This window comes from Nelumbo nucifera, chromosome 1, assembly GCF_055504915.1.
Source record: "Nelumbo nucifera cultivar China Antique chromosome 1, China Antique-T2T, whole genome shotgun sequence".
NCBI classification, from domain to species: Eukaryota; Viridiplantae; Streptophyta; class Magnoliopsida; order Proteales; family Nelumbonaceae; genus Nelumbo; species Nelumbo nucifera.
The window spans coordinates 74,006,329-74,021,380 of NC_142649.1; the positions used below are offsets into that span (position 1 = coordinate 74,006,329).

The following is a 15,052-nucleotide window of genomic DNA, read 5'->3' on the forward strand; positions in this document are numbered from 1 at the left end:
GGCGAGTCCATTCAAATTTTGAATTAAGTCAAGTGTGAATCCGGCCCATGAATAGGTTTTACACTTCTAGTCAAGACACTAAAAGCTTTGGAACTGTTGAACTAATGTGTAAAGGCAGGTAAAGTCGGACCGGACTAGTTGATTTAAGAACCGGTCAGGCAACTGTTTCACACTGAAACTATTCGTGGGCTAAAAATCATTGACTTGGTCAATAACCTCTTGATCTGATTATGATTTTTCGTTTTATTTATTTATTATTTTTAAATCAGAACGGGCCATCCATTGAAATCAGATGGTTGGACTGTTTGCGTTGGACCATAAATATATAGAATTTAAGAAATTATAAAGTAACACAAGTGGCGAAAATGAGAATAAACAAAATAAAAGAAAAACAAAAGAGAGAAAAGAGAAAGGGAAAAGAAAAAGGAAGCTATCTGAATGCGAAATTTGATATTCTAATATGCTTTTCCTTTATATATATATATATATATATATATATATATGTCCTTTTACAGCAGAGAGTAGAAGCATAAGATTTCCAGGAATTACATATTAGAGCAGAAGAAGGAGAGAGAGAGAGGAGGCATCATGGATAGCAGGTTATACACGGCGGCAAGACTTGGCAAAGTGGAAGTGCTTGATCAACTTGGGGATGAACAGTGTTTCCTCCTCCAAACAACTCCTCAGAAGAACACCGCCCTTCACTTAGCTGCAAAATTCGGGCACGGTGGCTTTGTAAAAGAGATGCTGAAGCGATGCGATTCACTTCTAAAGCAAACAAACAGCAAGGGTGACACTGCACTTCACGTCGCATCCAGGATGGGACATGTGGAAATCGTTAATATTCTACTAAATCATGATCATCAGCATGGAAGCAGTAGCTGGAGAGGCGATATGGAGGAGGGACAGAACGAAGAAAATGAAATGGAGGAGGTATTGATCAGGATGAAGAATAAAGAAAACAACACAGCATTGCATGAGGCGGTTAGGCACGGAAACACACAAGTCGTAGAGGTGTTGCTACGAAGAGATGATGACTTGGCATGCATTGTTAATAGCGCTAGCGAATCACCGCTTTACTTGGCAGCGGAGAACGGATCGCTGGAAATCCTCAAGACAATCTTAGCTATCGCTGCTGTGATCGTAGAGGGCGGACCCGATGGTCGAACACCTCTACATGCTGCTGCCATAAGGGGACACTTTGGTAAGCTTATTTATTTATTTATCATTCACCATCATTTTAAGTTGGGGAGAATGATCAATAAGCCTAGATCAGAATTTTAAAACTCTTATAGTACAGAGGAAATGCATCCTCATCGTGAATTGATGTCGTAATAAGGGGAGCTGGAATTCAGAATTCTGCATCGGATGCATCCGTACTTCTCCATTTAAGTTAACAATGGCTCGTAGTATCGTAATAAATTAGTAATGAACCCAACCATCCATCCATTATCTTGGGAAGGCAAATCAATATACTTTTTTAGTTTTCTTTTACTAAATAGGCATCAGATCCCAACTCATCATGCTATCCGGGATCTTTTACCAATAAAACATTATCTGACACCACATATTTCATCACGTGATTGGGATTCACCATGATTGGGAAATATATGGTAAGTACGGACTAGAGTTGTTCATATGGCCTAGTTGTGTTTGGGTCAGGTTTTATTTATGTATGAACAGAATATATTCAGGCTTGAGCTTGAATTTGATCTGATCATTAGGCTTAGATTTTCAGTTTGAGCCCGACACTCATATAAAATTCAAAGCCTGGGCCCAAGCTTGGTCAAAAATTTGAAAATATTTTTTTTTATTTCTTTTTATCCAATCAAGTCCGTAGCGTCTACCAATTTCGCCATATCCCCTTTTTGTTTTGAGACTAGGATCTCATTGTGATGCCATCCTCTTCTTTCTTTCATTTATGCTGGAACCCTTGATACCGATTTCTATATCGAAAAGCTGTTTCCTCTTATTTGATTTCTTGCCTATCTTTTTTCATCTCTATTGGGCATGTTGGGCTTGGGCTTGGGCCGGGTTTTTTTGAGAAAATCCGAGTCCGGCTTGAAAAAAGTCGGGCTCAGTGCTTTAGGCTCAAGCCTGAGCCTGCGGGCCTAAAATTATGACCAAGCCCAACTTATAACGGGTCAGGCTAGGCCATCGGGCTACCTGGCCTATGAACAGGTCTAATCCGGACTCACTATTAGGGTGTTGGGACGTGTGTTGTTGGTAGGACATCTGGATTCACTATTTGGGATGAAATTTGATATGGGCCAATGAACTCTTGGTTTGAATTTTTTGGATTGGCAAAATTTGAGTTCAGATCTGCACCCCACAACGTCCCACAGCACCTCCCTGTCGTATATCGAGAACATCTCTTGATAATACTATCATCAGGAGAAATTCCCAATACATGACAGGGATGTGCTGTGGAACGTTGTGGGGCGCCCCCTTGTGGGGTGCCTATGTAAACTCGCGAAATTTGGATTTTGAATGAGCTTTTTTAGTCCATTAAGAGTTCCGGCAAATCAAACACATTCTAATGAAATATCAATATTTCAGTCTTCTAAGTCAAACATCATTTGCTTTTAGAACAGTGTGAACATAGTCTAATGATCCTATATGTATTCATGAATGTATGTGTAGACTATTATATCTTTATTGATATATTTACCTATTTACCAAACACCAACAAATGTTTATTAGGACGGTTCCTTTCTAAAAAAGTACTTATTATAATAAATGTTTAAAAATAAGCACTCCCAAACATTCATTGCAGGCTTTGTGATGAATTCATAAAAAATGTAGGTTAATTAACACATAGTTAATGTAGATTTTTTATCATGTATTAATTGGGTATTGTGAAGCCTGGGTTACTCAGATTGGGTCAAGGTTATACACTTCATGGATTGGACTCATTGGGTTGCGACCTTGGTTGGGTTAGGCTGCGTTATGTTAGAATTGAGTAACCTTGCCTCATGCTAGGCTTGGGTTACAGAGTGGATAACTGGATATGACAACCAAGAGCAAGAAATCCGATTCAATTCAAATTTCAAATCCCTGTATATTCATGATCTCCGATCGATCAGTTTTATTGTAACAGACGCTACATATTATAAGCTGAAAGCCTGAAAGCTATTATAATTTTTTAAAACGATCGCCAGATCATATTATAAGCTATTACCCATTTTTAATTGCCGAATAAATTAATCAGAGTTGGTAGTAGAGCTGCTGAATCTGAAAGAATGCCCGGAGCTTATCCGTCGGGCCGATGCATTTAAAAGCACCGCTCTTCACTACGCCTCATCAGCCGGCAACCTTAATATAGTCCAGGCGATACTGCAAACCGATCCTTCCGTTACATATCTCTTAGACGAAGATGGGTTGTCTCCTCTACACTACGCGGCTGGTTCCGGCCACACTCCAATCGTCAACAAGATACTGGAATATTGTCCAGATGCGGCGGAACTTGTCGACAAAAGCGGCCAAAATTCTCTCCATGCAGCAATCGAGAATGAAGAGGTGGAAGTGGTTGAGGCGTTGCTGAAAAGATCAGAGCTGGACGAACTCATTAACGAGCCTGATAATCAAAAGGATACTCCCCTACATTTAGCTGTCAACAAGGAAAAATATGCGATAGTGAAGCTTCTGCTAGAAACTTCTAAGGTGGATCTCAGGGCTATGAACAAAGATGGAAGGACTGCTCTGGACGTCATTGAGCTCAAAGAGGAGCGATCATTCCAGCAGGTAATTCATTCATCCCTTGGAAACTTGGATGGTTCATACTTCATTCTTGCTAATTAAATAAATATAGGGTAAATTGTTAAAACCTGCTCTCAAGTTTTCGAGGGTTGTTGAAATTTCTCTTTAAGTTTGGTAATTGCAATCACCTTTTTTAGACAGTTGCAAAGGGTTGTTGAAATCTTCTCTAAATTTGGTAATTGCAATTACTTTCCCTAAACTTTTTGATACAGCCGCAAGTAGACATTCTTTGTTAGAATCCTCTATGGAAAGACACTAAATGTACCTATACAGTTACTTTTGACCAAAATCTTTATTTTCCATTTTCTTTTCATATCAATCACTACCTCAAGCCCTTTCATCTCTTTTTGAAAGTTGATTTATTTTTCAAATTTGCTTCACATCAATCCTTTCCAGATAAAACTACAACTTTAAACTCTCATTTTTGTTGTTCATAAGGTTTATATTATTTTTGCTAGCCACAATATTAATTTTATAGGTATTTTAAACATTTTTGCACCTTTTATTAAAATATTTTAATAAAAAGGATTTATTTGCAATTAAGTCATAAAGTTTATATAAAGTAATTGCAATTACCAAACTTCATAGAAACTTTAAACAATAATAAGAAACTTCAAAAAAGGTTTAAACAATTTACCCTTAATAATCATTATCATGGTTATCATCCATGCCTTATTCGATGTTCTGCTACATCAATCCTATTTTGCCAATCCGTTCTATCGTTATTTTTTTTCGAAACCATATCCATTAAACGTAGTAATATATTAATAATATACTTTTAAGGCAGTGATATTAATAATTAATTTGATTGTGACAACTGACATGCCTCTAGGTTCTAATGTGGAAAGCTTTGAAAAGGGCCGGAGCTGCAAGGGGCCAGCGCAGGCATGGCCGAGAAATGCGGCAACAACCAACATCGAGACCAAGAGGAGCAGACAAGTCCTACAAAGCCATGGCCAACACTCTTACAGTAGTAGCAGCTCTCATTGCCACTGTTACGTACTCAGCTGTATTTATGATGCCAGGTGGAAACAAGGATCGTGAGGGGGCTACCACATCCATAAATGATGTAGCATTCAAAACTTTTGTCATATCTGACACAATTGCCATGTGTACGTCTATGATTGTGGCACTTGTACTGGTGTGGGCAGTGCCAGACGTCCCGGGAATGCTGGTTAATGCAGTTGGCTGGGCGTTGTGGCTCATGTGGATCTCACTGGGAGGAATGATAATTTCTTTTGTCACCGCAGTGTATATTGACGTATCAATCAAGTCTAGGTGGCTTGCCGTTGTTGTGTGCATCATGGGTTGCAGCGTTCCCTTCCTAGTCACGCCCATCGTCACTGTATCAGCTCGTCAAACTCCACATGCCAAGAGAAATTTCCAATATGATCAAATCCAGCAATCACCATTACCTTAAATTGAATTGTGGTGAGTGGTGAGTGGTGAGAATCCTTTTACCTCCATAAATTATAGAATATAGATGTGTGTTTGTGAGTTTGTGTGTGATGAGAAAGTCATATATTGATTCCCCAAACCCCAAAGGTACCATTTAATCACCATTTTATTTTTCATATGTACTGAATATGTTAGAGGTTGGAGCATTAATAACACTATTATTTTTTGGCATATATCAATGCGGATTATTGCAACACCATTTTTTGGCCATATAATATGAGTTCAGCTCTTGTCCACGAGAATCCTGTTCACGTCTACCCACAATATACTACCCCCCGTGAATTGGGAATATTTCCCTCTGCATAATACTATATAGAGGATGAGATGTTCTCCATCTATAACTGTAATAAATGTGGGCAGAGTTTGTGTAGACAAGAGATCTGGACTCATATAATATATATTCTGGCAGTGGCTAAAACTATTGTTCTTGAACAGACCAATGAAACGGTCCTATATGGCTAAAATTGTGGTTGTCTAGCTAACATTAAACATTCTGTTTTGTCTGGTGTATACATATTTGTTTCCTTTCTATGTGACACGTTAGTCCATAATCCACATATACAACCATACCTTCAACATTGTTATTATTGTGTTGAGTTGTATAAGGCATGATTTTAAAAAATGGTTCAGAAATAGAACCGTTCTAACAATCAGTTTCTGGGTTGATGATTTGATCGTTCGGTTTGAATGGATAGTTCATTTTAACAAAAAATTAAAAAAATAAAACATTAAAAATAAAAAAACAGCTAAAAACTGTTGACAGTTCGACTGTTCAAGTTAATAGGTCATTCAATGATTCAATGATTTTTGATCAGGGACCGGATTTCAAGTAAAACAGAATCAATTATCTAAATAATTCTCGGGCCGAATGGTCCAATCATTCGAATCAATGGCGGTTTAAAAACCATGGTATGAAGTAATATATAGCGTAAAGGGAGCCCTGTGGACACAGTACAGATTATTGTTAATAAGGTGGCATTACCAAAATTCATTGGGAGAGGATTTGATATATATTTTGATTTGTCAAAGCTCTTCTTCTAGTATCACATGTATTTGCCCGTATAATTTATATATTCTTTATCCACCGATAACGGAATGAGTTGGTATGATATCATTGAACCGAGGACTTGAACAAAGTGAAGGTGCATCGATCTTTTGAATTCCTTGTCAAAAGTGTCATTGAGAAACAACTTTAATGGCAGACTCCAATGGATATCATCACATAAGACTCTTTTTCTCTTTTATATATTTTATTGTAATCTTTAGAAAGAGTGAAACTTAGTATGCATTTGGTTTCATGGGCATTTATTAATGGGGTGTTTTTCATATTAACATTTATTTAAAAAACTTTACTTTAAATATTTATTGTTTTTGTTGTTTGATTTGACATTTTATGAGTGTTTTAAGTTATATCCCTTAAAATAACTTTCCACATCAATTTAAACTACATCATAAAGCATTTTTTTTCAATAAATGCCCAGGCATTGGGAGAAACAAGAATTTAAAATTTCTCCGATGCCTCATGCACATAAATCAAACTGTGGTTTCATGCACAATAATGTCAATGCCTATATAATGATAATGTGGCAGCATTTTTCAATAATCGCCCACGAAACCAAATATAGCCTTCGTACATCATTTTTTTCACCGTTAGCAGTAAGGATACATTGGCAACAACTTTAATATCAAATTCTTTTTTTTTTTCTTTTATTACAAACTACATATTAGAGAGGCCACAGGAATCTGGGCAGAACAGAGCAAAGTGCATATTAGACCCATTGGCCATACTACAGAAAGCCTGTAGTTGTGTGCATTTGGTCCCATGCCTTCTCATTCAGAGGGATATTAAGGCTTGTTTGGTAATGGTCTTGCTTATTTCTATTTTTGATTTTTATTTTCTTTTTTTTTTGTTTCAAAACATTTCTCATGTTTTTTGGTTTTTGAAAAACAAAAGATGCATAGGCCCATCCATACCTTGTGCTAAAATTTAATTAAATATAACATGCAATGAAGATGGAATGCTAATCGGTTGTTTTTTGAGAAACGAAAGATCAATCATAGGCCCGTGCATACTTTGTGCTAAAAAATTAATTAAATATAATGCGGCAATGAGGATGGAATGATAAACCACTAGGTCAAATGGGCTATGATACTATCTTCAAGAACTGTTCAACCTAAAATCTTTAACCTATTAAATGCAGTCCTTGAATAGGTTTTTATTCTCTAACATAACTTAGCACAAAAAAATTTGAACTCACATAGTCGAACAAAGTGCAACATTGACTTAACCTAAAAAAATGTTAGAAAACACCATAACATTGAAGTCACTATTTTCAAAACCGGACTGGATCGGACAGTCGGACCGGAAAAACCAGGAACCGGTCACTTGATTGGTTCTGTTTTCCTCCAAAACTGCTTTTTCCCTCAAAACCGTTGATTTTGATCAACAAACCGCTGAACCGTCCGATTAACCGTTCGAACGGTTTTGACCATTTTCCAATTTTTTAGTTTTTTTATTTTTTTGTCAGAACGAACTGGCCATTCAGGTCAAACTGTTCGAACCGGTAACCGGACCCCTGACCAATTTAATCATCGATTCGTTTTTAAAAACCATGATTGAAGTATATCCTTACATTTCGAGGCCATTTTCCAATACGATCTTGACATGGACTCACTAGACAAACCAAAAAAGCAATGGAACTACATATAGAAATGGAGCAAAGGAAATCAGAAAAGGGAAAAACAACAAATAATAGATGTTACTTGGCCAAAGATCTTGTCACCAAAGATGGAAGGAGGTAGCTGAATTCTAGTTCAGATGGCAGGAATGGGAGAGCTTAGTCAGTAGGTGCGGTGAGATGGTTATTGAAGAAGATGTTAGGGTTTTTATGCCCCAAGGGCCAAGGCCCCCGACATCTCTTTTTTCAATCAATATCTCCTTTTTTTTTCCGGTTGAAATGACCACTTTGTCTCACCTCTTAGATGGACATTTGTCCCCCTTGTTTGTAAAACTTAAAATACATTGTAAATATCATGTGTTCTAAAGGAATAATTTGAGAAAAATGATGGCTTCCTCATTTATCAAGAATATATTTTTGCAAGGATGTTCTCATCTAAGAACAAAATATTTCTCACCATAAATCGGTTTCAAACACATTTTTGCAAGGTTTTCAAAAATGAATCGGACAATGAATCGGTCAGGGGTCTGGTTTTTGGGTCAAACAGTTCGGTCATTTGAACTGAATGGATGGCTCATTCTACAAAAAAAAAAATAAAAAAAAATAAAAACAGTCAAAATCATTAGACAATTCAAATAGTTCAAACGTTTGAATCAACGATTTACTAACCAAATCAACAGTTTTTGATGAAATAACGGTTTTAGGGTAAAATAGAGATCGGTTCACGATTTTTCCGATCCGACCGTCTGATCGGATCCAATTTTGAAAACCATGCATTTTTGTTTCGTAGAAACATTTAAACATAAAAAATGTTCCTACATAACATGCCAAAATGGGGCATGAATGACCTTAGTCAACTACCGTATCGTCAACATCTAATCATTCTCAAACATGGGGCATATTTATTTACAGTTAATAGCTAGTTGGGATGCATGAGATTTCAATTGAAACAAGCTTGTCTAAGGCCAATTTTGGCATAAATTTTAGGATTATGTTTAGGTTGCTAGAATGTATTTCAAGTTGCACCCTCTATGTCCAATGCGCGGGTTACCAATTTCATATGAGTTAGGTTATTTTTATTAAATAATTAAGTAAATTATAAACCATCACCTTAGACCCGGCAATCAGGTTGGGTGGGTCAGGATTGGGTTTGGTCTAAATACTTTGGGTTGATTTTGGGTTAGGTTGAATTTCATGATAGGTTGTCAAATACTAGACCCTAACCCTAAATGTTTGGGTCGGGGTTGACCCATGGATCAATTCGAGTCATCCCAAAAATTAAAGAAAAAATATATGAAAAGTGCCAAAATTAAAGGAATTAACCTTAAAATTTCAAATATACAATAAAAAAACTTGAACATTTAACAATTCAAAGAGTAAACAATAAAGGGTAAAGACTAAATAGTAAAAATTAAAGAGTGGAAACTTCTAACAATGCATAAATAGTCCTAATTAGAGTATTAGACCCAACAATTGGGTCAGTGGATTGACCCATGACCCAACCCAACCCAATTTTTTTTCTGGGTTGGGTTGGGTCGGGTCATTCTCAAATTTAGGTAGCTAAATATGAGATCCTAACCCTGTTTTTCGGGTCGGGTCCGGTCGGGCTCGTGGGTTGGGTCAAGTTTTTATCAGGTCTAGTTAGGGATGCAAATGGATAGGATCGAATTCGACTCAGGGTATATTAGAATCCGATCCGACATTGTTCATGTCGTATCCGATCCAATTTGAAGATCCAATCGGATCTGATAGGACTCGATTTGAATTCAAATCCAATCAATAAGTTGGATTTTCGGATCTAATCCGATTCAACTTGTTTTCTTTAAAAATTAATAAATTATTAAAAGCAAATTGAAATATACTAATTTAAATAAAGTAACAACAAAAAATACAAGTATTTTTTAATTATCATCATATATATACATGTTTTTTATAAAAATAAATAATATAACAAATTTATAAAAACATAATATGAAAATATATTTATAAATAAATAAATAACATATATATGTATATATATATATATATATATATATATATATATATATATATCGGATTGGATCTTCTCGGATTGGATAGGAGGTGATCTGAATATGATCTGATCCAACCCAAAGATTTGAATAGGGGTGATCGGAATTCGACCAAATAAGATTGGATCTTGATCTGATCCATTTGCACCCCTAGGTCTAGTCATATTGTATTATTTTTTGGTAGAAAACACTACACGAAAATTGTGCTATAGCTACCAAACTGTAGCTACAGACATAAAAACCGTAGCTAGAAGATGGGATATAACTACGGATGATCTCATGTCCGTAGCTATAAATTAAACTTTAGCTACAGACGGTTTCTTCGTGGCTAGGTTAAAAGAAGCCTATAACCACAGTTTTTAGGTATCCGTAGTTATATGTTAGAAAATCAGAAATAACCTATAGCTACGGTCACTTTGTTAGTGGCTAAAGATTTCATATGGGTACAAATTATTTATAATTATAGCTACGGATTCTATTTATCTGTAGTTATAACCATAAATTAAGTTAATGACTAAAAACTATTTATAATTCTGGAGAAATTTATATTGCCCAAAAGATATGATGTTGAAAAGGCTTTGACCATTCTGAACCCTTGGTGAATTTTGATAAAAATCAATGTTTTAAAAAATGATCCGGTACTGGAATTGTTCTAGCCACCTGTTTTTAGGTTGATGGTTCGACCATCCAGTTCAAATGGATGACCCATTATGACAAAAAATTAAGAAAATAATAAAAAAATTATAAAAGGCCAAAATATTTGAACTGATCAAATGGGTCAATGGTTTAATTGCCTACGTCAATGGGTCATTGATTGATTCAACGGTTTTTTTCCAAAGACCAGGTTTGAGGGTAAAATGGAACTGGTTGCTTGGACAGTTCCTCGACCAAACGGTCAGACCATCTAGGTCGTACGATAGTTCGAAAAACCATAATAAAAATCGACTTGCATTGGTTATTAAATATTTACTAAATTGATTATAAATTCATGTAATGCAAGGAAATTAATAATTAAGAAATTATTAAAATAAATAAATACTAGCAGAGGGTCCCTGCTTCACAGGAGCCGTTGATCCCGTCCCTGGCCAAAAATCGTTGAATTGGTCAACGACCCATTGGTCCGAGTGATCGAACCATTGACCCGTTGACCCATAAAATTGTTTTGGCCGTTTTTTATTTATTTTTAATTGGGAACCATCCAAGCAATGAGTTCCGTTTTATCGTAATCTTGGTCCCTAGCTAAAGATCATTATATCGGTCAATGACCCGTTAACTTGGGCAGTCAAACCATTGATTGACCCGTTCAACGGGCCATCTATTCGAACTGAACAGTTGAACCGTCGACCTGAAAACTGATGGCCAGAACGATTCCATTTTCAGGTTGTACGAGTCACACGCTCAAATGGCATAACACGTATGGTACCGCTTAATGGACCTCACACACTCATCTTTTTGCTTGTAATTTTTGTTGTCAAAATGGGTCATCCGATTTTTTTTATTTATTTTTAATTGGGAACCGTCCAGGCAACTGGTTCTGTTTTACCCCATTCCCGGTCCTAGCAAAAAACCATTGAATCGGTCAACGACCCATTGACCTGAGTGGTTGAACTATCAATCCATTAACCCGTTCAATGCTTTTTGCTTTTTTTTTTATTTTTTTTTAATTTTTATTGTCAGAATGGACCGCCCGTTCGAACCAGACGGTCGAACTGTCCACTCGAAAATCGGTGGCCAGAACGATTCCATTTTTGGGTCGTAAGAGTCACATGCTCGAATGAAATAACATCATGATTTTTAAAAACGACCCGGAGACCAAACCGCTCAAAGGTCCAGTTATCAGGTCGAACGGTCGGCTCATTCTAACAAAAAATTAAAAATATTTAAAAAAAGTAAAAAATAAAAAATGATCAAAACCGTTAACCGACCCGAAGACGAAACCGGTCAGGGGACTTGGTTTCCTCCCTATTCAACCTAATGAACCACCCTATGAGGTCAAATATATCTTCCACCTAATGTATGTTATTCTTAAAAGCTCTAGCATTTATTCCCCCCATCAAATACTCCATAGCATTGTTGTAGTTGTACAATGCTAAAGTATCTTACCTCTTCTTTTGTGTGTATGAATGATTGTGAAGTTCTATTGTTCTCTTCAGAATCCCCTTCTAGAGATGGGATTAATAGACTGAAGTCTGTATGAGTGTTGAGAAACTCCATGACCTAGCTTTCAATAAACAAGTTAAGAGTTTGTCTAGTTAAATATATTTTGCTAAGGGTGTTGCCTGCTATGTTTCACATATTTCTTGAATTGCTCTTGCTACTAGATATTTTTCATAAAATAGCCGGAGCTTTCATCTTTCTATATCAATAAAAATCCTATTGACTTTGTCATTGATAAAGAAAAAAGACGAAAACATTGATGTTGAACTTGTATGCACACAAAGAATGTAATATTACATCATGTGAAACGAAGAAGATTTCTTTAATTTTGCATTAAATCATTATAGAATTTGGACCCAAATTCCTCAGCCTACCAAGATTAAATAGCAGTTTTCAAGTTCAATGACCAAAAAAAATTTCAAGTTCGGGGATTTACTTCAACATAGCCGGGCCCCACATTGAATTCATAAACATTGTTGTGTTTAGTGAAAATCTGAAATTCATAAAAGATGTGTTTGATCTCAATCCTTACATTTGTCATTTGTTTAACATTACGCTTGGAATTTATAGTCCATATATAATTAATTAAATTTTTGTATATGATTTTATATCTCAAAAAACGGGATTTCTAACTTATTTTCTATTATTTTCTTATAGGTTGAACATGGTAAAGGAGGATACTTCACACGTGTGGATGGAGACATTTGATCAAATTTTATATGCCATTTTTTTTGGATTGAGTTTCATGCATTCAAGAACATTGAATTTGTAACCAACACATGTTGCTAAAGGTTTTTTAAAATAAACTAGCTACTGCTGTTCTTCTACTACTACGTAGCTATAGGTAATTTTTTTCTAGCTACGGCCAGTTAATATCCGTAGCTATAGATTGATGCCTGATGGAGGGTGAATTGACCCGCCCTCCTAAGTAGGCGACATGTGGACATGACTCAGTATAAGCAACAGCTCAGCATGACAGCTTGGATACAACCCGGTGTAATGAGCTCGCTGAAACCCTCACGGGTCAGCTCGCTACATAAACAACTCACTGCGGAATAGCTCACTACAAAGCGAGTTCGAGCTCACTAGTGTGCTAGACGAGGAACACTCCAAGCTATTTCAGCTCGCGAGCTTGGACAATTAGCTCGCTCTAACCCTTTGGTACGGCCACCTCGAAGGCCTTAGGCGGAATCACCGCGGGACGCCCTAGCAGCTCGCTAGTAAGCAATGCGGCGTCCTTAGAAAGCTTCTTATCTGACAAGACCGTACCCATCAGACTGCACCCACGTCTCCTAACTAACGGTGCAGTACCTGCCAGCCCAGCGGGCTGCGCCCACGTCTCTCGACAGGCTGCGACGTGTTTATCCTTCCCAGGTCACATCTCTCATCCGATTGGGCCAGTACCCTGCAACGGTTACCTACGCAGCCCTGGCGAATAACGGCTGCGACAGAGGGCCAGTGGCGGTTACGCCCGATTTGACAGAACAACCAGTATTTAAGAACCCCGATGTCCAAGGGGCGGAGGTAATTGAACTAATCTAGCGCCATCTGCACTCTCAGCTCTCTTTGCATTTCCTACAGCTCTCAGAGTTCTAACTTAAGCATTGGAGTATTCCCACCGGGCAAGCTCCCCGGGAATCCTTCACCTTCCTCTTCTCAGGTACCGTCTGTCGCCAGTTAGGAGCTAGGCGTCCGCCAGCTAGGAGTGCTCGGATCGCACTGCATCATTTGGCACCGTCTGTGGGAACGCTTCAAAAAGCCTTCCTCCAAACTTTGCAACTTTTAGTAAGACTTCAACATCCATGGCTTCCTCTAGCAATGTCGGACGAGGTGCCGACCAGAACGCTTATGGGGAGCAACCTTAGCTCCCCACTGTCTGCATTGGACAGTTCACCGCCCTCCTCTCTGTAGACGGAGTTCCCAGCCTGAATGTGCCTCAGACAATGGCACCTGTGAACGCTTCGCTTCCTTCCACGATTGGAACAACCTTCACTGAGCCCTCCTTCGTTCCTCTAGTGGCCAGCCAAAGCCAACTTGAAGACCTGATGCAATGCATGCGAGCTATGCAAGCTCAAATGCAACAGTTCCAGTAGTTTCAACTCTATCAGCAACAAGTGCTGCATCAAATTTCCCAATATCAGTATCAACAACAGTTTCCCCCACTGCCTCAGGCCCAGCAGCCGCTTCCCCCTCGGCATCTGGCCACGCTGCAAGCCAAGCTCCCCCTGTCGAAGTGAACGTCCTCGCCGGGGAGAGGCCTCTCAAACCTAGAATCCTTCTAAGAGCCAATCCTCGTCCCACGACAGGAAGGAGAGACCAGTCACCCCCGCCTCGCAGCCTACAGGCAGGTCGGGGGCCTCCGAGCCGGTCAGGCCCGCATCGCCTCAACAGTCTCAATTCGAGCTCCCGCTTGCCAAAAACTAGTTTGAGGCCCTAGGCGTGGATTACAGGTAAGGCCCTTCGGTTCACAGCTATCATCAACAGTCCGAGCCCCTCCCTGAGCCCATTGAGCTTGGTAATACTGGAGCAAGCAACACCAATGCCGAGCTGGCGAAGCAGCAGCGGAGGCGCTGACGAGCTCGCCGAACTGCCACTCGCGGCCCGCCCGAGCTCAAGGGTAAGGAGGAGGTAAGCTCAGGTGAAGTAAAAGCTACTCCTCTTCTCTCAGTTCCATCCCCTCTATCTCCAAAACTCCTCATTGTTCCTATGACCAAGGACTTTAAAGTTCCCCCGTTGGATAAGTATGACGGATCCTTCGATCTGAATGACCATGTTGATGTCTTCCAGTCCCAGATGCACTTGGCGAGGGCTAGCGAGTCTTGCATGTGTGTGGCTTTCTCCACCACCTTCAAAGGGGTGGCTCGCACATGGTACCGGAACCTTGCGCCCAGATCAATAAGAAGCTGGGCGCAGTTCATGCAAGTCTTCACTTCTCATTTTGTCACTAGCAAGCGGTGCCCCTGAACCCAA

At 38.6% G+C, this 15,052-nt stretch overlaps 1 protein-coding gene across 1 annotated transcript; it reads left to right on the plus strand.

Annotated features, from left to right (window-relative positions):
* Positions 1-528: 528 nt before the first annotated feature.
* On the plus strand, positions 529-5,388 carry LOC104604910 (protein ACCELERATED CELL DEATH 6-like). The gene is made up of 3 exons (XM_010269483.3): positions 529-1,204; positions 3,212-3,744; positions 4,592-5,388. The coding sequence occupies exons 1-3, from the start codon at positions 589-591 to the stop codon at positions 5,177-5,179; spliced, it is 1,737 nt and encodes a 578-aa protein (XP_010267785.1). The 5' UTR covers positions 529-588; the 3' UTR covers positions 5,180-5,388.
* Positions 5,389-15,052: the final 9,664 nt, after the last annotated feature.

What these genes read in the sequence shown, in the direction of transcription:
- LOC104604910 (XM_010269483.3), top strand. Translation starts at nt 589, where the DNA reads ATGGATAGCAGGTTATACACGGCGGCAAGACTTGGCAAAGTGGAAGTG. An exon ending in TGCCATAAGGGGACACTTTG is followed by an intron (nt 1,205 to 3,211) that starts GTAAGCTTATTT and finishes TAAATTAATCAG; the next exon opens with AGTTGGTAGTAGAGCTGCTG. An exon ending in AGGAGCGATCATTCCAGCAG is followed by an intron (nt 3,745 to 4,591) that starts GTAATTCATTCA and finishes ACATGCCTCTAG; the next exon opens with GTTCTAATGTGGAAAGCTTT.